At 36.3% G+C, this 23,087-nt stretch overlaps 1 protein-coding gene across 4 annotated transcripts in view; it reads left to right on the top strand.

Moving 5' to 3' along the window:
• The window catches only part of ACAP2 (ArfGAP with coiled-coil, ankyrin repeat and PH domains 2), a 140,104-nt gene that overhangs the window by 28,929 nt on the left and 88,088 nt on the right, over positions 1-23,087 (top strand). For 2 of the 4 annotated variants that reach the window (XM_057306536.1, XM_057306535.1), the window contains exons 1-2: positions 18,664-18,749; positions 21,288-21,345. In XM_057306536.1, coding sequence (XP_057162519.1) covers positions 18,718-18,749; positions 21,288-21,345 — 90 coding nt within the window. In that variant the 5' untranslated portion in view covers positions 18,664-18,717. Of the gene's footprint in view, positions 1-18,663; positions 18,750-21,287; positions 21,346-23,087 lie in introns of those variants that run through there. The other 2 variants (XM_026496160.4, XM_026496151.4) reach the window with 1 other exon arrangement.

Below are 23,087 nucleotides of genomic sequence, written 5' to 3'. Positions count from 1 at the left end.
CATAAATAAGGGCAAGATCATGGGCCTTTTGAGTCACATTAAGGATTTTATTTTATTTTTTAATTAAAGATTTTATGTATTCATTTGACAGAGACAGAGAAATAGCACAAGCAGGGAGAGTGCAGAGGGAGAGGGAGAAGCAGACTCCCCACTGAGCAGGGAGCCGGACATGGGGCTTGATCCCAGGACCCTGGGATCGTGACCTGAGCCGAAGGCAGACGCTTAACCGACTGAGCCACCCATGCGCCCTGACATTAAGGATTTTTAAACTGAGGATAGTAGAAAGCCATCAAAAAATGTTAAGAGGTTAGTGTATCTTGGTCATATTTTTGCTTATTGAACATGTTGATTGCAGTGTGTTGATGCAGTTAACTTCATTGGAGCAGGATAGCCCTTTAGAAGATGGTTGCTGCAACTCAGGTGAGAAGAAATGATGGTCAGAAGTAGGATAGCATCCAGGTATTTAAGTGGTAGAACGTTAGGACATTGTGTTTGCTTGGATATGAGGGATAAGGAAGGAGTCCAGGATGATGTCTAGATTTATGCCTTGATCAGATGCGGAAATAGTGTTGCTATTCACTGAGATAGAGAGGGCAGATTTGATGGAGAAGATAATGCCCATTTTTTTTAGTTACGGTCCATTCAGACAGAGACGTTCAATAGGCAGTCTGAAGCTCTGAGAGATATGGGCTGGAGATGAAGACTGGAGATCTTGGTATTTATTTCCTTGTGGGTAAATTGATTTTATAAGTTGGGATAAGTTCCTTTTATATTTTATGACAGATACATATTCAGCTTGTGCTGAAAGAGCTGCTTACCAAATAACAGGCATTCTGAAAATGTTTTGTTAAGTATGTTTATACTTCCAGCGTTAAAATTGTGAGATTCAACCTAATTGATACTTGTTCTTTTAGTTTCTTTTCACATTTTTCATGGCATTTGGGAATCTCTTGTAAGAAAATTCTTGACTGAGTTTATCTCTTCAATGAATAGACATTTAAATTGTTTCCTTTTTACTCAGTGCTACTGTGTTCATAGTGACACTATGAAACTTCCTGTGCATGTCTGCACAAGCGTGAGAGCTAGGGAGTGGAACTACCAGGTGGAAGGGGATACGGATCTTCAATTTTATCAGATATTGCCAAATTGATTTATATAAAGGGGTTCTATTGACGTACACTCCCACTAGCTGTGTATGAGACTGTATGTGTTATGTCTTCTCCTATGTTTGGTATTGTCAGACTTCAGTATTTTTCCAATCTGATGGGTATGAAATGATAACTTGTGATTTTAAATTTGTTTCTTGATTGCTAATGAAGTTGGGCATCTTTTCATGTTGATTGTTCACTTATATTTCTTCTATAAGTCATCTGTTCATCTTTCCTCCCTTCATTTTCTGTTGGTGCATTTTCCCTTTTCTTTTCGATTTGTAGAATTTTTGTACAAATGAACTGATCTTTGTCAGTGAAAATCTCACTGCTCAACATGTAGTTTGTCTTCGCTACTTTTTTCATCTTAAAACTTGACATTCTGTGACTTGAGAGTTTTAAAATTTACTGCTTCATAAAATACACTTATTTTGCATAGATATGTCTTTCTTTAAAAGATTTTTTATTTTTAAGTAATCTCTATACCCAGCATGGTGCTTCAGCTCACAACCCTGAGATCAAGAGTCTCATGCTCTACTGCCTGAGCCCACCAGGCTCCCCACATCTAGCCATCTATATCTGCCTGTCTATCTATCTTGATTTTAAAAAGTTACTTTTATCTTTCATACATGGAAACATTTGATCAGTCAATGATATTGAATGATCATACAATTGAGAACATTTTACAGTTATAAATGATGATACAGACATCACCAAATTTGTGTGTGTTATTTTTAGCAGGCTGTATTTTTTAGAGCAGTTTTAGGTTCACAGCCAACCTGAGCAGAAGGTACATAGAATTCCCATGTTATCCCTACCCCACGTACTTACAACCTCCTCCACAGTCTATATCAGGCATCCAAGTATTGCACGTTTGTTGCTGCACTGACACGTCATTATCACCCAGAGTCCATGGGTTACATTCGGGTTCACTCTTGGTGTTGTGCATTCTTGGGTTTGGACAAATGTATGACATGCACCCACCATCGTAGTAATGTGCAGAATAGTTTCACTGCCCTAAAAATCCTCTGTGCTCTTATTCATCCCTGCCTTCCCCTTAACCACTAATCTTCTTCATGTCTCCATGGTTTTGCCTTTTCCAGAATGTCATATAATTGAAATCATACAATGTGTAACCTTTTCAGATTGGCTTCTTTCACTTAGCATGCATTTAAGTTTCTTCCATGTCCTTTCATGACTCCATAGCTCATTCCTTTTTAGCTTTTTGAATATCCCACTGTCTAGATGTATCACATAAGTAATTAAATCAATTGATCAATCAGTCAATCCATTCACCTACTGAAGGGCATCTTGAATGCCTTCTAAGTTTTGGCAATTAAAAATAAAGCTACTGTAGGGGTGCCTGGGTGGCTTAGTCATTAAGCATCTGCCTTCGGCCCAGGGCGTGATCCCAGGGTCCTGGGATCGAGCCCCGCATCAGGCTCCCTGCTCCGGGAAGCCTGCTTCTTCCTCTCCCACTCCCCCTGCTTGTGTTCCCTCTCCCGCTGGCCATGTCTCTCTCTGTCCAATAAATAAATAAAATCTTAAAAAAAAAAAAAAAGAATAAAGCTACTGTAACATCTCTGTATAAATATTTGTGTAGACGTAAGTTTTCAACTCATTTGGGTAAATACCAAAGAGCACAATTGCTGGATTGTATGTTACGAGTATGTTTAGTTTGGTAAGAAACCCCCAAACTGTTTTCCAGAGTGGCCATTTCGCATTCCTACTGGCAATGAATGAGAGTTCTTGTTGCTCCACATTCTCACCAGCACTTGTTAGTATTTTGGATTTTGTGCATTCTAATAGGTATATAGTGGTGTCTCATTGTTTTAATTTGCAACCCATAATGATCTGATGATATTCATTAATGATGTGGTGTGGAGCATCTTTTCATATGCTTTTTGCCATCTGTATATCTACTTTAGTGAGGCATTCAGATTTTAGGTCCATTTTTTAATTGGATATTTTGCTTTTTCATTGTTGAGGGTTTTTTCCTTGAAGATTTTATTTATTTATTTATTTATTTATTTATTTATTTATTTAAGAGAGTGAATGGGGGAGGAACAGAGGGAGAGAGGGACAAGCAGACTCCGCACTGAGCTTAGAGCCCTATGTGGGGCTTGATCCCACGCCCCTGAGATCATGACCCCAGTTGAAATCAAGACTCCAGCACTTAACCGACTGAGCCACCCAGGTGCTCCTTATTGTTGAGTTTTAGGAGTTCTTTGTATATTTTGATAACAGCCCTTTATCAGATATGTGTTTTGCCAATATTTCTTCCCAGTCTGTGGCTTGTCTTTTCATTCTCTTAAGCAACATTTAGTTTTTTATTTTACTTATTTATTTTTACATTTTATTTATTTATTTGAGAGAGAGAGAGAGCGTGTGCATGTGCGAGCAGCAGAAAGGGCAGGGGGAGAGAATCTTCAAGCAGACTTCCCGCTGAGTGTAGAGCCCAACTTGGGGCTGGATTTGATGAGATGATGATCTGAGCGGAAAGCAAGAGTCCAATGCTTAACCAACTGAGCCACAGGTGCCCCAAGCAACATTTACTTTTAAATAAATGTCAGGCATTTTTGTTTGTGGACTGTAATTTTCTTTTTTTTTTTTTTAAAGATTTTATTTATTTATTTGACAGAGATAGAGACAGCCAGCGAGAGAGGGAACACAAGCAGGGGGAGCGGGAGAGGAAGAAGCAGGCTCATAGCTGAGGAGCCTGATGTGGGGCTCGATCCCATAACGCCGGGATCACGCCCTGAGCCGAAGGCAGGCGCTTAACCGCTGTGCCACCCAGGCGCCCCTTTGGACTGTAATTTTCTAATTAACTGGTTAGGGTCTAACATAAGATATCAAGATTGTGGTCTATCCCACCAAATAAAATAAGACAGAATCAATAAAATTTTAAACAAACACTTCCAACCAAAAATAGTTATAAGAACAAATCTTAAGTGCTTTAAGGTCTATATTTAAATATATGTACATACATATTCATACATATATATACATATATATATGAAACTTCCCCCCCTGAAATACAACAAATCACATTTATTCAGTTATTTTCTTCATGATTTATATTGTTGAAGCAATTTCTTTGCATTCCTCAGTATAGTTCAGTGATAAATATTTTTTCTTAAATATTGATATTTGAACCCCCTTTCATCACTTTGTATCCTTATATCCTACTTATAATAAAAGTGCTTATACCACCTAATACAACATGTATACATATTTTATATCAGTTTATTAATTGTCTTAACCCCATGTAGATTCCATGAGAGTAGAGACTTATTTATTTTGTTTACTACAATATCCTAAGTCTCTTGTACAGTGTCTGGCATCCAATAAATGTTAAATATTTATTGAATGAATAAAAAACATTACTTATATCTTAGTATATAAGCTGTTTTTTTAAAAAAATTATTGCTGATTTCAGTGGAACAGAACAGACAGCCCAGAAGTAAACCCACAAGTATATGGTCAGTTAATCTTTGACAAAGGAGGCAAGAAGATGCAATGGGAAAAAGACGGTCTCCTCAACAAAGGGTGCTGGGAAGCTGGACAGCTACATGCAAAAGAATGAAACTGGACCACTTTCTTACACCACACACAAAAATAAACTCAGAGTGGGTTAAGGACCTAAATGTGACACCTGAAACCATAAAAATCCTAGAGGAGAGCACAGGCAGTAATTTCTCTGATATTGGCCATAGCAGCATTTTTCTAGATATGTCTCCTGAAGCAAGGGGAACTCAAGCAAAAATAAACTATTGGGACTACATCAACGTAAAAAGCTTCTGCACAGCAAAGGAAACAACCAACGAAACTAAAAGAGAACCTACAGAATGGGAGAAGATATTTGCAAATGACATATCCAATAAAGGGTTAGTATCCCAAATATATAAAGAACCTATACAATTCAACATCAAAAAACCCAAATAATCCAATTAAAAATGGACAGAAGACATGAACGGACATTTCTCCAAAGAATGCATCCAGTGGCCAACTGACACATGAAAAGATGCTCAACATCACGCATCATCAGGGAAATGCAAATCGAAACCACAATGAGATATCACCTGACACCTGTCAGAATGGCTAAAATCAAAAGCACAAGAAACAAGTGTTGGTGAGGATGTGGGAGAGAAAGGAACCCTTATGTTGGTGGGGATGCAAACAGGTGCAGTCACTCTGGGAAACAGCATGGAGTTTCCTCAAAAATTAAAAATACATCTGCTGCTAGTGGGTGTTTACCCAAAAAATATAAAAACACTAATTTGAAAAGATATATGCACCCTTATGTTTATTGCAGCATTATTTACAATAGCCAAATTATGGAAGCAGCTCAAGTGTCTATTGCTACATGAATGGATAAGAAAGATGAGGTATTTATTTATACAATGGAATATTATTCAGCCATAAAAAAGAATGAAATCTTGCCATTTGCAACATCATGGATGGCTCTAAGGGGTATAATGCTAAGTGAAATAAGCCAGTCACAAAAAGACAAATACCATATGATTTTACTCATATGTGGAATTTAAGAAACAAGAAAAACAAACAAAGGGGGGGGGAAGATACAAAACAAAAAACAGTCTCTCAACTATAGAGAACAAACTGATGGTTATCAAAGGGGAGGTGGGTGTGGGGATGGGTAAAATAGGTGAAGGGAATTAAACACTTATCTTGATGAGCACTGAGTAGTATATAGAATTGCTGAATCACTATATTGTACACCTGAAACTAATATAACATTGTATGTTAAGTATCCTGGAATTAAGAAAATAATATTTTGTGACATGAAAATTATATAAAATTCAAACTTGTTTCTGTAAATAGGAACATTAAAAAAAATCTGGTTTCAAAAGCAGTTGTTACAGTCTTATTTTTGTTATTATTGCCAAGATTGATTTTACAATTACTGCTGATTTCAGACAATTATTATGGTCTTAATTTGTTGTTCTTGCCAAGATTAATTTTATGAAAACTTCATACAGATGAAAAGGGCTTAAATCTCTGCACATTACTAACTGTTCAGAATTTCAAATTTTATATTCTAAGAAGAAAGTTATGCTATGTTACTTAATGTAACATTATGCTGATTTTTATTTTTAAGTTAAGCATAGATTCTTAAGTAGTTGACCAGCAGGTTTATGTAGTATAAGGTGTAATCCTTTACCATCAAGACCTAGCTTTAAAAAAAATTTTGACATCCAGTGTGAGTTTTAATGCAGCATAATTATTATGTTAATTATCTGTAAATCCCTCAGCAGTTTGACCTAAAAATTTCTATGAAATTGGTTGGTACTAGGAATATGCCTGTCATAGGCAGAAGAGTAAAGATTAGAGATTATCAAGGAAATAGCTAAATAAAATACGGATGGTGTCTTTTGATGTGTAGATATTAGTACTTTTAATTTACTTTCCATTTTTTATGATGGTGAAAGTATGTATAACATAAAATATAGTCTTTTTTTTTTTTTTTAAAGATTCTATTTACTTATTTTGACAGAGAGACAGCCAGCGAGAGTGGGAGCACAAGCAGGGGGAGTGGGAGAGGAAGAAGCAGGCTCCTAGCGGAGAAGCCTGATGTGGGGCTGGATCCCAGAACGCTGGGATCACGCCCTGAGCTGAAGGCAGATGCTTAAGGACTGTGCCACCCAGGCACCCCTAAAATGTACTGTCTTAACTATTTTTGACTGCATAGTTTAGTGGTATTAAAGTACACTTACATTGTATACCTATTAGGACTATCCATCTCCAGAACTCTTTTCATCTTGCAAAAGTGAAACTCTGTACCAGTTAACAATAACTCCCCATTCCCACCTTATGTGTTTGCTTTTCTTTTTGGGGGAGGGGAGGGGCAGGGGAGTGGAAGATAAAGACTCTTAAGCAGTCTCCATGCCCAGCGGGGAGCCTAACAGGGGGCTCAGGCTCAGGACCCCCGAGATCATGGTCTGAGCAGAAATCAAGAGTTGATGCTTAACCGACTGATCCCCCCAGGCAGCGGCGCTCTGTTTTTCAGTGGACACTGTGGTATTGTTACTGGTCTTGTCCAGATGATAGGTACTGCCTTCACACTTGCCACTGGGAATGACTTTACCCTTCAGATATGCGGTTTTATTCCTGTAGTTTTAAATAATACAGCCTCATCAGAATATGACACAACTCGATATTCATACAGTAAATACATCTATTTAGTGTTGGGCTGCTCCTTAAGAAACATGCTTTTTATTTCCCTACAGCAATATTGGACACAGAATAGTTTAAGGTAGTCACTAGAATTCGAAAACTAGATGATTTCTGTTTCCAACTCCCTAACATATATATGATTTCTTCTTATTTAAAATGCTATGTGTTTTATAAGAAAAAGTTTTTGTGTTGCAGTGTATTTTCATTTTTGACCTTGAGGATAGTGACGTTCCCTGTGGCTGACTGCATCCTAGATTTACCTGGGAGCTTAGCGAAGATTAAAATATGTCAGAGTGAGTGGGATAGGGATCTAGGAGTTTGTATTTTGATATGCTCATTATTTGGTCAGGGATACATGTGGTGCCATTGATCCAGGAGACTTTCTTATTGGCATCTTCATATAGTCTCGATTTTAGTGTGTGTCATATACACATGTATTTCCATTCCTATGGCATTACACCCAAAATAGACTTGTCAGCAGATATTTTGAGACTCTAGTAGAAATCGTTTTATAAGATGGTTGTTAGACCCAGATTTAGATATTCTACATGTCATCACATAGGACAAATAAGATTTAAGCCAGTTCTTAAGTCTGTAAAGTTTAAGTAGTAGTTTGTGTTTCTTTCCCCTTGAATTGCGTTAAACACAAAATATTTTGAACTTGTAGGGTGTCTGTTTATACCTCTTTGAAAGTAGCACATTAGCAGTTCTCTGTAGGTAAATACATCATCATTATACATACTGGTTTATTTAGTTCTCTCAGTTAAGTCATCTGATGTCTTTGAATATTTTCCTGTTATTTAGTTGGTAACATTAGGTATCACCAAGAATGTGCAGCTAAGATGCTATAGTCTACAGGAGTTTAATGGTCATCCATTGTATCTGTAGTCCTTTCTTAGCCATTGTAAATTCATGGATTCTAGATCTCTTAATGAACTATGGAATGTGAATAAATGCTCAGCTTAAATATACACGTTACTGAAGTTACACAATCTTTTACATAAGTTGCACAATCTCCTTTAGAGTGTAAGGATGGTTAAATGTGAGGATGACTTGCTGATAGAAAATAAAATTTGAAGTATAAAGATTCTTGATTTTTTAGCAATATAGGTAATACGATTGTATTAAGGTTACCATAGCTAAGTTATTCACATGAAGGTAACCCAGACTTCCAGTTTTGTTTACTGCTGAAAAACAAGATGGCGAATTTGTGGTACAGAATTATAACCCATCCCTAAAGAGGTAATGAAATTAATTTGAAGTGACTGGTCTTGTGTATATGTGTTGTTTTTAATTTTGAGAATTTATCAGCAAAGAATAATAAAGCCGTAGCTATACGAAATGAGTCCTAGAGTTAGAATGAAATCACTTCTAATCTTATAGAAAGACAAGCATGGAGTTTGCTCTGTGTATTGTCTTGTGAGGAGTTAGAGCTAGATTAGCAGCCCTTGTATTTAAGGAGTCAGATTGTGTTCAGTAGTATGAGTGGTAGAACTTTTGTCCTCGACTTCCTGAGAAAGAATGTGAAGATTTCTTTTTCATCTAATTAATTACCTTTATCTTCCAAGGAGGGATTGAGAATGAAAAGGGAAAGAGGGGAACCTACCTACTTGTCATCCTTGTTGATTGTTAAAATGCATTTTCAGTTTCTGTTTGGGATTTTTTTTTCTTCATTTTAGTTTCATGTACCTTATATTCCTAGAAAATTTTCCAAACTTCTATTTTAAAATATTAAATTAATCTTTCCATAGGAGCACACTCTTGGTTCAGCAAAGTATCAGGCCAGAAGTGTTTTTCAACATTTAAAAATCGTTTTCCTAACCATTTTGACTTGACTTAAAATTGATGTTTATTCTCAGCCCTTACTTGATCTGTCAGTAGCTTTTGACATAGTTGATCACTTCTTCCTCCTTGTTACATCTTTTTCACTTCCCTTCTGTACCGTACTCTTGGTTTTCCTCCTATCTCCTTAGTTGCTCCTTCTGTTTCTTTTTCTATTTCTCCTTGTTTTGACTGACCTTTAACACTGGAGTGCCCTAGACCTCAGTCCTTAAATTATTTTATCTTTACTTTGTTTTTCAATAATATCCAGTCTCACAGCTGTACATACTCTATGTTCCTGATTCCTAAACTTACATCCCCAGCTCAGACTCCTAAATTCTAGACTTGTATTTATCCACCTATTTGATGTCACACTTGTATATCTGATAAATGTTTCAGATCAAGTCCAAACCGGAACTACAGTTCTTTTCTCCCCAGACCTGTTCTGCCCATAGTCTCCTCCATCTCAGTTGGTTGCAACTCTATCTTTTTGACTGTTTCAGATAAAAACTTGTGATCCATCCTTAATTTCACACCTGTGTGCTCGCTGGTGTACCTGTGCATGTGCTCACACCCCACATCCAGTTCATGAGGAAATCCTCTTGGCTCTACCTTCAAAATATATACAGATGAGCATTTTTTAACCAGTGACTGGTGTTTAGTTTAAGCCACCTTCATCGCTTACTTGGATGATCGGTAGCTTCCTACCTGGTCTCTTTGCTTTCTTTTTCGTTTCCCTACAATCTTCTGCATACAGCAGCCAGAGTGATTCTTATAAAAATAAGTCGTATTATGTCTCTTCCCTGCTTTAGACCCTTTGGTGGTTCCCCATTTCGCTTAGAATCTTTATCATTGGCCTACTGTGCCACAGACTGTTAATGGTGATGGGGCTCTCCATTACTTCTCTCATTTCCTCTCCTGCATCTCTCTCCTTTGCTTGTTCTGTTTCATTCATCCTGACCTCCTTGCTATTCCTTTAACACGATAGGGTAACCCATTGCATTGGTGGTTTTTTCTGTCCATGACATCTTTTTCTGCATGGTTTACTTCTTCAGGCTTTGCTCACATGTCACTTTCTCTGTGAGGACTCTCTTGACCACCCTGTGTAACATTGTAGCCGTCCTTGCCCCCTGCACTGTACCCCCTGATGTTTTAACCTTTTTTTTTTTTTTAAGATAGCACTTATCACCTTTTAGAGTCCTATCTAAATGACTTATTTGTTATGTTTGTTGTTTATTGACTGTCTTCCTCCTCCAATGTAAGGTCTAGGAGGGCAAGGTTCTTTATTTCATCTGCGTAACCCAAGCAATAGATGTTTGCTCCTGTTTGTTGTTAGAGAAGAGGAAGGGAAATCTCATTTCTTCATTTGTCTGAATTTTTCTAGTAGTGTTTTTTTTAAGTCGTTTAAAAAAATTTTTCCCCCACTTCAGTGTAACTATTTTGATTCTTCTCTTTGAATGTCCAAGGATTCTGTTTGATTTATAAGTTGAATGTAGTTATGGAATCACGGTAGTATAATTTTGTAGTGGTGTTACAGTGAATTCCTCCTTGGATCCTTTGAGGTTTCTTTCAAAACCTTTTTTAGAAATCCAAATCCTATATTAGTGTATATTCTCTCTAGAATGTTGTATTACAAGAATTTCCTGTTACTCTTAACTTAAAAAGAAATGATAGGTATTATAATAATGGCTAGGTAAAGGTATATAGGCTCATCCTTGTATGTGGAAAGTACTGGCTTTTTCCTTCTTTCATTGTAAATCTAGTTTTGACATTTATTTTTGTATTCTTTTTTCTTTTATTTTCTTTAAAGTCTTTTATACTAACATCTATATGAGGCTGTAGAGGCAGATTAGAGTAAGTAAAACCTGGAGCAAGAGAGAACTGGCAAGTTACATATAAATACATGTGCACTGAGATGCAGGTATAACCATCATGAGTGGTCTTGGGCCCCAGATTATGTAATTTTTCTTAATGCTGCATCTATCCATCCAGTAAATAAATGTTTACTTGGTAACTAAATAAACTAGGGATAGATAGCTAAACGGACCATAGTCTCCGCTCATGTCTCTCACTTCAGGCACCAAGACCAAAAGTCGAGTTATAGTACTGAGTGCCACGTGTTCTATTTGATGTGAGCGTGGGCTGCTTTGTGCAAGTGGTGCTAGGAAGGCGCTCATTCCACTGAGAAGAAGGCACTTCAGTGTCACAAAGTTACTATGTAAACAGTGTCTTTAAGACCCTGAGCCTGTTTATTAGGCTCTTAAATTCGTATTCTTCTGCATCCTGTTTATAGATCTTGTAAAATTGCAGGGTTTTAATGGAGATGAAATACTGTGTGAAATGCTTTTCTAAACACAGCCACTCTACTTTCATTAAACAGTTCTGACATTAAGCAGTTTGCTAAGGTTTCTTCCAATTTAAGATTCTGTGATTTTGGGGTTGTAGCTCATTTCCTGTTAATGGTTTTTCTCTTTATTAGTTCATATTACTATGAACTAATATAACAATTACTATATCTTACGTGCAGGTGCCCCATGCGGATTGTAAAACACAGTGAAAATATATGGCAAAATTATTTTCTTTATGTACTAAAACGGATTCTTTTGTTAATGGAGAAGCCTGGAAAAGTTATAGATGGGATTTGTTTAGCAGCCTGAGATACGTCATAGACAGAACCCTGAAAGACCCAATGTGCAGTTCTTTACCTGCTCTCATTTGCAGGATATCCTGTGGTTTAAGCACCATTTCCAGTTCCTGAAAAGGATAAAGGTGAACAGACATGAAAGGGGGAATATGGTCTCTTATTATAATTTTTAACAATTTTGTCTGGGCTTGGTGCTAGATGTCCCTGCCATCTTGCTCCTTTCTTCCATTGTGAGTCTGCTGATTGTTCCATCTTATTTGAAATACTTGGTCATGCTGACAGTATTATCAGTCACGGTGTTCTTTCCTCATAGATATCTACTCTCCCTCTGTTATGAACCATGAAGTTTACAGTGCTCTCCTCACCCTAAAGACATTGACCATGACATAACACTGATTTGATAAACATTGCAGTTTAACTGCGTTGGTTAAACATTTTAATGCTTTAAACAGTGATGGTAACTATTTTATTTTCCTATCATGTCAAAACCCACTGCAGTGATAAATTCTTGGGAATGGACAGACTTTGTAGAAAGTCAACATAAACATTTTTTTTTGAGGTGTATCTTCCTAAGTTTATTGTGGTTTCAAGATAGAAATACCTTTTTCTTCAGCTTTTATTTTTCTGGGCCTGGTTGAAGGCAACATTATGTAGTAGTCTCTAAGTTTGTAGTTTTTTTCCTTAATCCTCTTTTTTCTTATTAAAGTGACCTTACTCCTCTTTAGATGACTAGTATCTTCATTTTTAGCTTTACACCTTCCGTGAAAACTGGAAGGGACTGTTAACCAGTCACCCATCTCTGTTGACTTACTGATCCCAACACAATAGGTGGGCCATCTCTTCTTTTTTTTTTTTTTTTTTTAAAGATTTTATTTATTTATTTGACAGAGAGAGACAGCCAGCGAGAAAGGGAGCACAAGCAGGGGGAGTGGGAGAGGAAGAAGCAGGCTCCCAGCAGAGAAGCCTGATGTGGGGCTCGATCCCAGGACTCTGGGATCACGCCCTGAGCCGAAGGCAGACGCTTAAAGGACTGCGCCACCCACGCGCCCCTGGGTCATCCCTTCTTGCACCACCTTCTTTTATGGCTCAGTACCTACTGCAGTTATAGTGGCATTTCACCTGCTTGAATATGCTCACTGCCTGGACAAGAAATTCAGGCTGTTGAAGGAGGAGGGTGAAGTCGAAACATAGCTTTCTAACATGGTACTGATTTTTTCTGAGGAAAAAACATAATTTCCTATCTGATCAAAATAAAACATTACTAGTATTTCCTTACACTAATTTCCTGTAAATAGTGAATATTTGCTACTGCACGTGATAAAAGAAAATAACTTTATATATAGATTCACGATACCCTGTCAAGGAAGAGAATCTGGGGCCCTAGGAACAGATGCTTCTGTATGTCCCCCCTTCTCCCATCCACACTTCTCTACACAGGATGATGACCTCGATAATATTTTAAGAGTGTTACCATTTTTTTACAATGAGCTTGGACTCATAGGGTTATTGACACCTGAGGTATAACTTGAGTGTGTGCTCTTCATTCGCTGGAACCATGCTACTTGGATCTCCGCCTTGGGCTATAGTTTAGGTGCTTTTTCAATTACACTGGGCTTGAATGGTTTTATTTTGGATGCTGTGTATTGGCAGAAAATTTTTTTTTCTTTTTTTGCAGGAAAATGGCAGGATAATGTTCACAGTCTTAAAAAAAGAAATATAATGGAGCTTACTCAGAGAGATACATGTGTGTGGGCACCTGGGTGGCTCAGTTGCTTAAGCGTCTGACTCTTGATCTCAGCTCAAGTCTTGATCTTGGGGTTGTGAGTTCAAGCCCTGTATTGGGCTCCATGCTGGGTGTGGAGCCCACTTAAAAAAGTTTTGAGAAAGGTACATGTGTGGACAAAAGATAAAATCTTTTTTTCCCTAAAATGTTAAGCTGAATGAGAAATTTTACAAAAAAACCCCACTATTTTCCCCGATATTTATTATCTTTTAAGGAGTACACAGAGGAGGCTTTTGAAAAGGATGAATGAAACTTAACAATATAAATTTTGGTAAGGGTTTTTCATGGCTTATAAGATTTTCTTTTTTCTCTAACTCTGTTGAAAGCACAAATGAGGACCTGGAGGAACTCTTGCTTGGGAGAGGATAATCAAATCCAGGTTCTAATTTTCCTTTGAATGCTTATTCCAGGATAATTGATTTTTAAGGTCTGGCGTTGATATTAAAGATGATTCAGTCCATTCCTTACTTTTTATGGATGAGAAAACTGATTTCTGGAGATATTAAATTATGTTCTCAGGAACTCATGTTAGTTGGTAGAGAGTTAAACTGAACTTTTGGTTTCTATTTCTATTTTTTTTTTTTTCAATTCTCTTACCCATCACAGGAGAGAGTTTCTCATGGATTTTGCCAGTGTTGCTTAGAAGACCAATCTGAGCAAATAGGAGCAGTTACAACATTTCTAACATAATATTTTAGTAAGAAAGACCTTTTAATTTCATTGAGACTTCTCAAAAATAAAGGCTCAGTCTTTTGAAAAAGGTGGCTTAACATTGTTATGTAATAAACATACATTCAGAGCCTTAATACTTCTTTGTATTGATTGCAGAGTTGGCTCTGTTTGTTCTTAGAGAGTCAGACAGAACTGACCTTGATGACCTTGGAAAACGAAGTGAATTTGCAAATAATATCCTATCATATTGTGTAGCACTGTGGTCCAGACTGAAGTAATGAGAAGTTAGGAAAAGTGTATTCGACATAAAATGTTTGTAAAAGGGCAAGAGTATTGAAGTGCTTAGAATTTGGACTTGCTGTTTTATTTGTTGATCATAGGCCTGTTTTAACTTTTTTGCTCCTTTTTCAAACCATTTCAAATTCATGTTTGAGGCATGTGATAACTTAATCTTATTACTGCTTCCTTCCCTTTTTTCCCCTAAAATGAAAATGAAAAGAGATCATATATTTTCTTTAACATTATAGATTATTATAGCTGGCATTTATTACTTAGTGTCAGTCACTGTGCTAAAATTTTTATATGTATTTTGTAATTTGTCATATAGCTCTATGGGAGGGAATGTCATTATCTCTGTTTTGTAAATGAAATTGAAATATAAAGGACTTGTTTGATGTTACATAGCTAGTGTAAGATGTAAAATATTGTATTCAAACACTGGCAGTTTAAAAAATTCCATTCCATTGCCTCTTAGCATAAAGATGTCACAGAGACCCAATTCTAAAGGTCCCAGAACTTACTAACAAAGTAATGGTGGCCAGTCACATTACAAAATGATTTAATGAGAGATTTATTAAAATTTTTTTTGAAAGATTCTATTTATCTGAGAGAGAGAGACCGAGCACAAGCAGGGAGAGGGGCAGAGGGAGGGGGAGAAGCAGACTCCCCACTGAGCAGGGAGTCGGACATGGGGCTCCATCCCAAGACCCTGGGATCATGACCTGAGCTGAAGGCAGATGCTTAACTGACTGAGCCACCCAGGTACACCGAGAGATTTATTTTAGAAGATTTTATTTATTTATTTGTCAGAGAGAGAGAGCACACAGAAGCAGGGAGAGGGGCAGAGGAAGAGGGAGAAGCAGGCTCCCTGCCGAGCAAGGAGCCTGATGTGGGACTTGATCCCAGGACCCTGGGATTAGGACCTGAGCCAAAGGCAGATGCTTAACTGACTGAGCCACCCAGCATCCCAGCCCGAGAGATTTATTTTTAAAAAGCAGGTTCCCAGGGTATGTACTCTTTGTATTTTCTGGTAAAAAATGCAGAGGGAGCCATCTCATCTTATACCCACCTCCAGGAGTTTTGGTTACCTAGTTTTGTCATTTATTGAGTTACAGGACTGCCCTTCGGTCAGTGGGCTATCCCTGATGCAGCCATTGTCCTTGCTTTGCACAGAATAGCCAAGTATTGCCCGCAGTGGTTAAAGCTGTTGATCTGAAAGAGGAAGTTGCCTGGAGATGGTAGGCGCCATGGTGGACATATAGGCAACTCCTCCCAGTATCTAAATGGTTAATTACTTTATATGTAACCTTTAAGAATATATCTTTTATATAAAACAAGGAATATAGATATTAGTTTCAAAATCTGTACATTATGTTTATCTTTATTCTTTAGAAGGTAGTTATGACTTAGAGCCTCAAATCCATCTTTTATTTTATTTTATTTTTTTTAAAGATTTTATTTATTTATTCGACAGAGATAGAGACAGCCAGCGAGAGAGGGAACACAAGCAGGGGGAGTGGGAGAGGAAGAAGCAGGCTCCTAGCGGAGGAGCCTGATGTGGGGCTCGATCCCATAACGCCGGGATCACGCCCTGAGCGGAAGGTGGACGCTTAACCGCTGTGCCACCCAGGCGCCCCTCAAATCCATCTTTTAGTTGTTTAAATTCTTAATCTTTAATATCTATGTGCTTATTAGTGATCTAGAATATCCTGTTCTTACATTTTAGATTGTATTGTCATGTGACCTAGTCTTACTATTAATTTCATTTTAAGGAAATTGCCAAGGTTTGAGTGGAAGTTAGCTTATTTTTTTTTTAAGGATCTCAAATGGATGGCTACAATTCTTCATCACACTTCCTTTTTCAAATACTTTGGTTTTATTTTTTTATTTTTTTATTTTTTTTTTATTTTAAAGATTTTATTTATTTATTTGACAGAGATAGAGACAGCCAGCGAGAGAGGGAACACAAGCAGGGGGAGCGGGAGAGGAAGAAGCAGGCTCATAGCGGAAGAGCCTGATGTGGGGCTCGATCCCATAACGCCGGGATCACGCCCTGAGCCGAAGGCAGGCGCTTAACCGCTGTGCCACCCAGGCGCCCCCAAATACTTTGGTTTTATAAAGAAAATATAGTGCTCATATTATTCATACTATTTAGTTATTTTTATGGATCATGTATAAAAACAGTGGTTTAGGGGTGCCTGGGTGGCTCAGTTGGTTAAGCATTTGCCTTCAGTTCAGGTTATGATTCTAGGGTCCTGGGATCAAGTCCCACATCGGGCTCCCTGCTCAATGGGGAGTCTGCTTCTCCCTCTCTCTCTGCCCCCCCCTCTGCTTGTGCTCTCTCTCTCGCTCACTCTCTCTCAAATAAATAAAATCTTAAAAAAAAAAAAAAAACCAACTCTGACTTTAAAAACAAAACAAAACAGTAGTTTAAAAAAGATTATTTTTACATCAGGGGTATGTAATTATCTGGGTAGGGAGCATTCTATTTTTATGCTTCTCATAGAGCTTGATTTAATTCACAGCTGAAAGTGATCACCATATGATTAGAAATGTTTCAGTGTTGGGGCGCTTGGGTGGCTTAGTCAGTTGAATGTCCAAGTCTTGATCTTGGCTTAGGTCTTGATCTCATAGTCATGAGTTCCAGCCCCACTTCAACTCTGTGTTGGATATGGAGCCTACTTAAAAGAAAAAAAAAAAAGTCTCAGTGTTAGTACTTGCTGCTAGAATTTTTTCTATTCTATTTTTATGTTTCTAGTTAACTGTTCTGAGTTGATCATAAAAAACTGTGGTGCATGAATAGATAAAAGAATTAAGATGTTATTAAAAGTAAAGTGTCATTTTTCTGAGTTAACGGCTTATTCAGCTTCTTAGACAGTACAGCCAACCAGAGCTAAGTTCTAAAAATTATTTCCTTGTATGTATTTTATATTTGAGAAAGGATTTTCATTCATATTTTTGTATTGAATATTCGTAACAAGGAGTCAGTAAACCTTTCCTGTAAAATGCCAGATAATAAAAAATATTTTAGGCTTTGTGGGCCATATGGTCTCTCTTCCTAAACTATTCAACTCTTTCATGCCATTATTGCATGGAAGCTGCCATAGACAATATTTAAATGAATGAAGTTGGCTGTGTTTCCATAGAACTTTATTTATGGATGCTGAATTTGAATGTAATGTAATTTTCTTGTGTCATTAAATATTTTTCTTCTTTTAGTTTTTCCCAACCATTAAAACATGTAAAAACCATTTTTAGCTCATGGACTGTATAAAAACAGGTTATGGTCCAGACTTGCCTGACAGACTGTAGTTTGCTGAACTCTGTTCAAAATAAGCCTGTGAGAATTTGCTGACTATTTTCTGTTTTTTCCCCTTTGTTTTAACATTATTTTATGTTTTGTTTGTTTTGCTACTTAATCATATGTTTTCTGACATTATTAACATGTATGTAACTTTTAAATTTTAATAATTCAAAAAAATTTAATGATTTTTAGTAAGTTTTAAGCTATGGGGGGGTAGGGCCTATAATATTGGCCTCTTTAACACCTTGCATATTTATAAAAGTTATATATACTCAATAGATACTTGGGAGAGTTGAAAAGGAGTAGTATCTTTCTTCCAATATTTGAAAGACTGTTGTGTAGATTGTTTCATTTCACTTATTCACCTATTAAACATGTTCCGGGAGGTTCTCTTGCATTACTGAATAGAAGTAATAGGGAGGCAAAACTCACCTCAGAATGTAGGGAGAAAGAGAAAGGAGAGAAAGAGACCTCATTGATTATATTCTTTGTAGCGTGGTATATACTGTGGTCAGTGATACAGACAGCCCCTCATTTAACCTTTACAGCTTGTTTAGGTAGGCATTTCTTTACTCATTTTACAGTTGAAGAAACTTAGATAAAATACTAAAGTGAGTGGTGGTGGAGAATTTGAACTGAGATCATGATCTTTCCATATACTTTTTTTTTAATACTAAGGAATGTTTAGTTAACTAGTTTGCCTTACACATTAGCTACTTAGCTATTACTACAAGTTTTGTGTGTGTGTGTGTATTATGCTATTACTGTGAGTTTTCACACTCAGCTGACAACAGAGAATTTTTTTTTTTTAGAAAAGATGAAATGTTGAATTGAAGAACTTCTAAGATCAAGTTTCAGATTCTTTGAATATATGATTACAGAGGGCTTTACTTTTAAATGCAGGTAAAACACATTTTTCCTTTTGTGTCTATACCCCTCTTTAAAATGTTTTACGGGACACCTGCCTGGCTCAGTTGGCGGAGCATGTGGCTCTTGATCTCAGGGTTGTGAGTTTTTTTGTTTTTTGGTTTTTTTTTTAAAGATTTTATTTATTTATTCAACAGAGATAGAGACAGCCAGCGAGAGAGGGAACACAAGCAGGGGGAGTGGGAGAGGAAGAAGCAGGCTCTTAGCAGAGGAGCCTCATGTGGGGCTCGATCCCATAATGCCGGGATCACGCCCTGAGCCGAAGGCAGACGCTTAACCGCTGTGCCACCCAGGCGCCCCATCAGGGTTGTGAGTTTGAGCCCCACTTTGGGTGTAGAGATTACTTAAAAAAATAAAATCTTTATAAAAATGTTGTTTTACAAAAGTAAGTTAGTAGAATGACACAATGAAGTAAGATTGAGGAATATACACAAAGTTTCTATCAAATTGTATGTTTAGTAGAAATCAATGATTAAATCAGATCTTAAGCTGGTCATTTCAACCAACGTGCTTGAAAGAAATTGAAGATCGAGTAAAGCTAGGTTAAATGTTACAAGTAAATGAAGAATGTTTCTAGCAGAGTAAATAATCATGGAGTTTCTTTCTTGACCCAACAATCATTTTGAGTGTCTGTATGCTGTGGGAGCTCAGATAAGTGAGAGAAGTGGACAGTAATAGAGGCATGCATGAGCTGTTGTGGGGGCACAGGATGGATGTGTAATTAAGCTGGAGTGGGTAGAAGAAGAGGTTCCCAGAGGACCCTACCTCCTGGGAAGATGATGTCTGAACTTCTTCCTTTTCCCCCTTTATTGGCTTTCAAATTATTTAAAAATTTGTAGTTCTTGCAAATACTAACCAAGCGAGAAGTGTAACTACACTGTTTACACAGTGTAAATCCTTATTTACACTTTCTGTTCTCCAATCCTTATTTTTCAAAGTTATAGGTAATAGATTGGTAAATATGCTTCCAGATTTTTCCCCGTGCCTTTACCAACAGATTTTTTTTTCTCCACAAAATCGGGTTACCGCTATATATAATTTTGTAACTTGCTTTTTTCCCACATGTAATAGTCTATCACATGTATGTTTCTATCCCAGTAGATACAGATCAGTCACTTTTAAAATCTTGTTGCCTCAAATACTGGGATGAATGTACCTTCATTTATTTACATTATTTCCTGTTCCTGGACATGTAGGTTTTCAACCTGTTACAAAGAGTGAATATTCCTTATGCAGATACGTTTGTTTTCTTTTATGAATTAAGTTTTAAATGATAAGTAATACGCAGGTGAAAAGGAGTTAAGATTAATGTGAAGGGAAAATGTTTTCTAGGCTAAGGGAACAAATGTAATTTGAAAACCCCCCCTGAAGAAAATGATACTTTTAGTTAAGGGAGAAGCATTTCTGTTTCTATGCTTCGGAAGTATAGCACCTCTTGTTTTCTTGAACTTTGAACTGTATGCTAGAGATCTTGTTTTATGGAATAGGCATCCCTTTGCTGAATAACTTACAGTTATATAATTTTCTTATTTTAGAGATTAAAAACTTTTTTCAGTAATTGTTACTAGATAGAGAAGTAGAATTACAAGCTGATAAAAATGATTATTTGGACATTATTACATAGAGGTTAAGTGGGTAGTTCTAGGAATAGAGCTTATATTTTAGCTATCTTTTTCTTAGTTCTGTTATCTAATTGGGAATTTCTTACTCAGGTTTCAAAATAACTTTTTGGGTGGTTAGTCCTCCACTGTTGTCCATTTGAAACAAATTTGGTTAATCCATAAAATAACTACTGGGAAGTTGCTAGTTTATCAAGTAGGTATCTGAAAGTGGGGTAGATGATTTAAAGTAGATAAATTGTGTTTTTTATGTCTTAACTCTTAAGTGTAAAATCTTATCCTTAAAAAGTTTTAGTTGCTGCTTTTTTGTTCCAAATTTTCAATTTTGAAATGTTGCCTATAGTGATATCAAGTACTAATCAGTATTACTAATTTTATAATTCTCCTGACAATTTAGAGTATCTAGTGATTTCTTAAAAATACATGGGAAACAAAATGGTTCATTAAACAAGGCTGACATTTTTCTGAACGATTTGTAAAAGTAAAACCCTTTCCTTTTTGGTTGCCAAGGAGGCTGTGTTATTTGGTTAGATGTGTTTCATTGAATAGAAATCCAAGTCTTTGTTAAGGCTCAACTTTAAAAATTTTTCCTCATTAAAAAAATGCTAAATACTTCTTATTAATGTTATTAATTTGAATAACATGAATGCTTTGAATCAGTACTTCATCCTAAGGTAATTATTACTTAATGTGAAGTGTAATTTTTAAGCATTCATATCTTTTTTCATTTAGAGTTATTTTCCAAGAGTAAAGTAACATTTAAACACATCTGATAACTTAGGGGGTAGGGAAGAGGCCGGAGGGTGGATATGGAGGGGGACTGACTAGTGGGAGGTGGGGGGCATTTAAAAAAAAATAAACACATGATAACTTATTTTATATATGATTTTTCTAGGGCTGCTTTGGAAGAAGTAGAAGGAGATGTGGCAGAATTGGAATTAAAACTCGATAAGGTGAATTTTACTTTAAAAGTTTTTTAAAACATTAATTCTTATTTTTCATTAACAGTGATTTGGGCCTTTAATACTAGGTGGTTCATGTTACTTTTTTTTTTCTCTCTATGAGGTAAATGTTGTTATTATCCCAATTTTACACGTGAGGAAATTGAGGCTACACACATAAAATAGCTTGTTGAAAATCTAAGTGCCAGAGCAAGAATTGAAACAGCATCTGACTTCAGAGCTAACTAGATATCCTTTATATTGTTGGAACTTCATCAAAAAGATTGCATGTATATTTTTGATGCTTAGTATTTTTCATACATAACCTGACCATTCTTGTTTATAAATGTGGGTGTGGACACACTAAATATAAATAAAATTTAAAATACTGATTCCATTTTTTAAAGCTAATGCCAGAAATGCTTAGTATATATTTAATAATTAATATATTAAGTAGTCATATTCTATTTGAGGGTAAATGTACATTGATTTCTATCTTCTATATTAATTATTGATCATATTTTTTTTCTCTACCTAAGAAATACTGCTGTAAAGCAGGAAGAAATATGAGAATGAGTAAGACATGGCTTCTGGTTTCAAGTAACCAGTAACTGTTTAGTGAAATATTTTTCTTAAAATTTATGGAGATAAATCAGATAGACATACTTGGAATACCTTTTCTGAAAATAACTCCCTACTTATTTAATGATTATTATAAATGGTATTGCTACATAAAGCAGTGCTTCTCAAACTGTATTGTGCATAGGAATCGCCTGGGGATCTAGTAAAAATACAGATCCTGATTCAGGAAGTCTGGGGAATCTGAGATTCTGTGTTTCTAATCAGATTCTAGGTGACACCAGTGCTGTTGTTCCATGGACCACACTTTGAATAGCAAGGATATAAAATAATTAAGCTAAAGGTTTTCAAATGTTTTGAAATCATGAAATATATGTATGTAAATAATGTAAATGGTATAGAGACTATATAAAGTAGAAGTATTAATTATGTATGTAAAACCAAAATTTTAGAAAATATTTAGTAATAAGTTATTTTTGTGTTGTACTCTGTAGTTTTCAAAACACTTTGATATATAGTACATTCTTTGATTTTTACAATAATTCTGTGAGGTAGTTAAGACAAGTGCTGTTATTCCCATTTTATAGATGAGGATACCAAAGCCCAGAAAGTGAAGGGGACTTGCTTTAAGTCAGAGGTAGAAGAGGCAGAACCAGGGTCAGGACTCACATTTTTATTCTTAGTTCAGTGTTCTTTTTGTGTACCACTGTACTTCTGGATCTGTACTGGGGGAGCACTTTGCCACTTGGAAGTTTTTTGAGGAACGCTAAGAAGTTTCTTGGCAAGTGTTTTTTAAAATTAGTGTTATAATTTTTGGTAAGGATATTTTCAGCAATATTTTCAAATATTTTTTCTTTAAAATTACACATACAGGATTATTATTGTTGTTATTATTATTTTACCCAGAGGTATTACATTTATTTTAAACACTTTGAAACAAAGTTTTTAAACCTTAAGGTAGGCAACAGAAATGTAGTCTTGATTTTCTGGTAGATTTATGAGAGAGTATGTAGAAAGACAAGTCTTTTTTTTTTTTTTTTTTTTTAGAGTTTATGTATTTATTTGAGAGAGAGAGAGAGTGAGAGATAGAGCATGAGCAGGGGACAGAGGGAGAAACAGACTCCCCACTGAGCAGGGAGTCCAATGTGGGGCTTGATCCCAGGACCCTGGGATTA

This window comes from Ursus arctos, unplaced genomic scaffold (genome assembly GCF_023065955.2).
Source record: "Ursus arctos isolate Adak ecotype North America unplaced genomic scaffold, UrsArc2.0 scaffold_4, whole genome shotgun sequence".
NCBI classification, from domain to species: Eukaryota; Metazoa; Chordata; class Mammalia; order Carnivora; family Ursidae; genus Ursus; species Ursus arctos.
The sequence above is the reverse complement of the archived record's forward strand: the minus strand, read 5'-3'. Positions and strand labels throughout refer to the sequence as shown.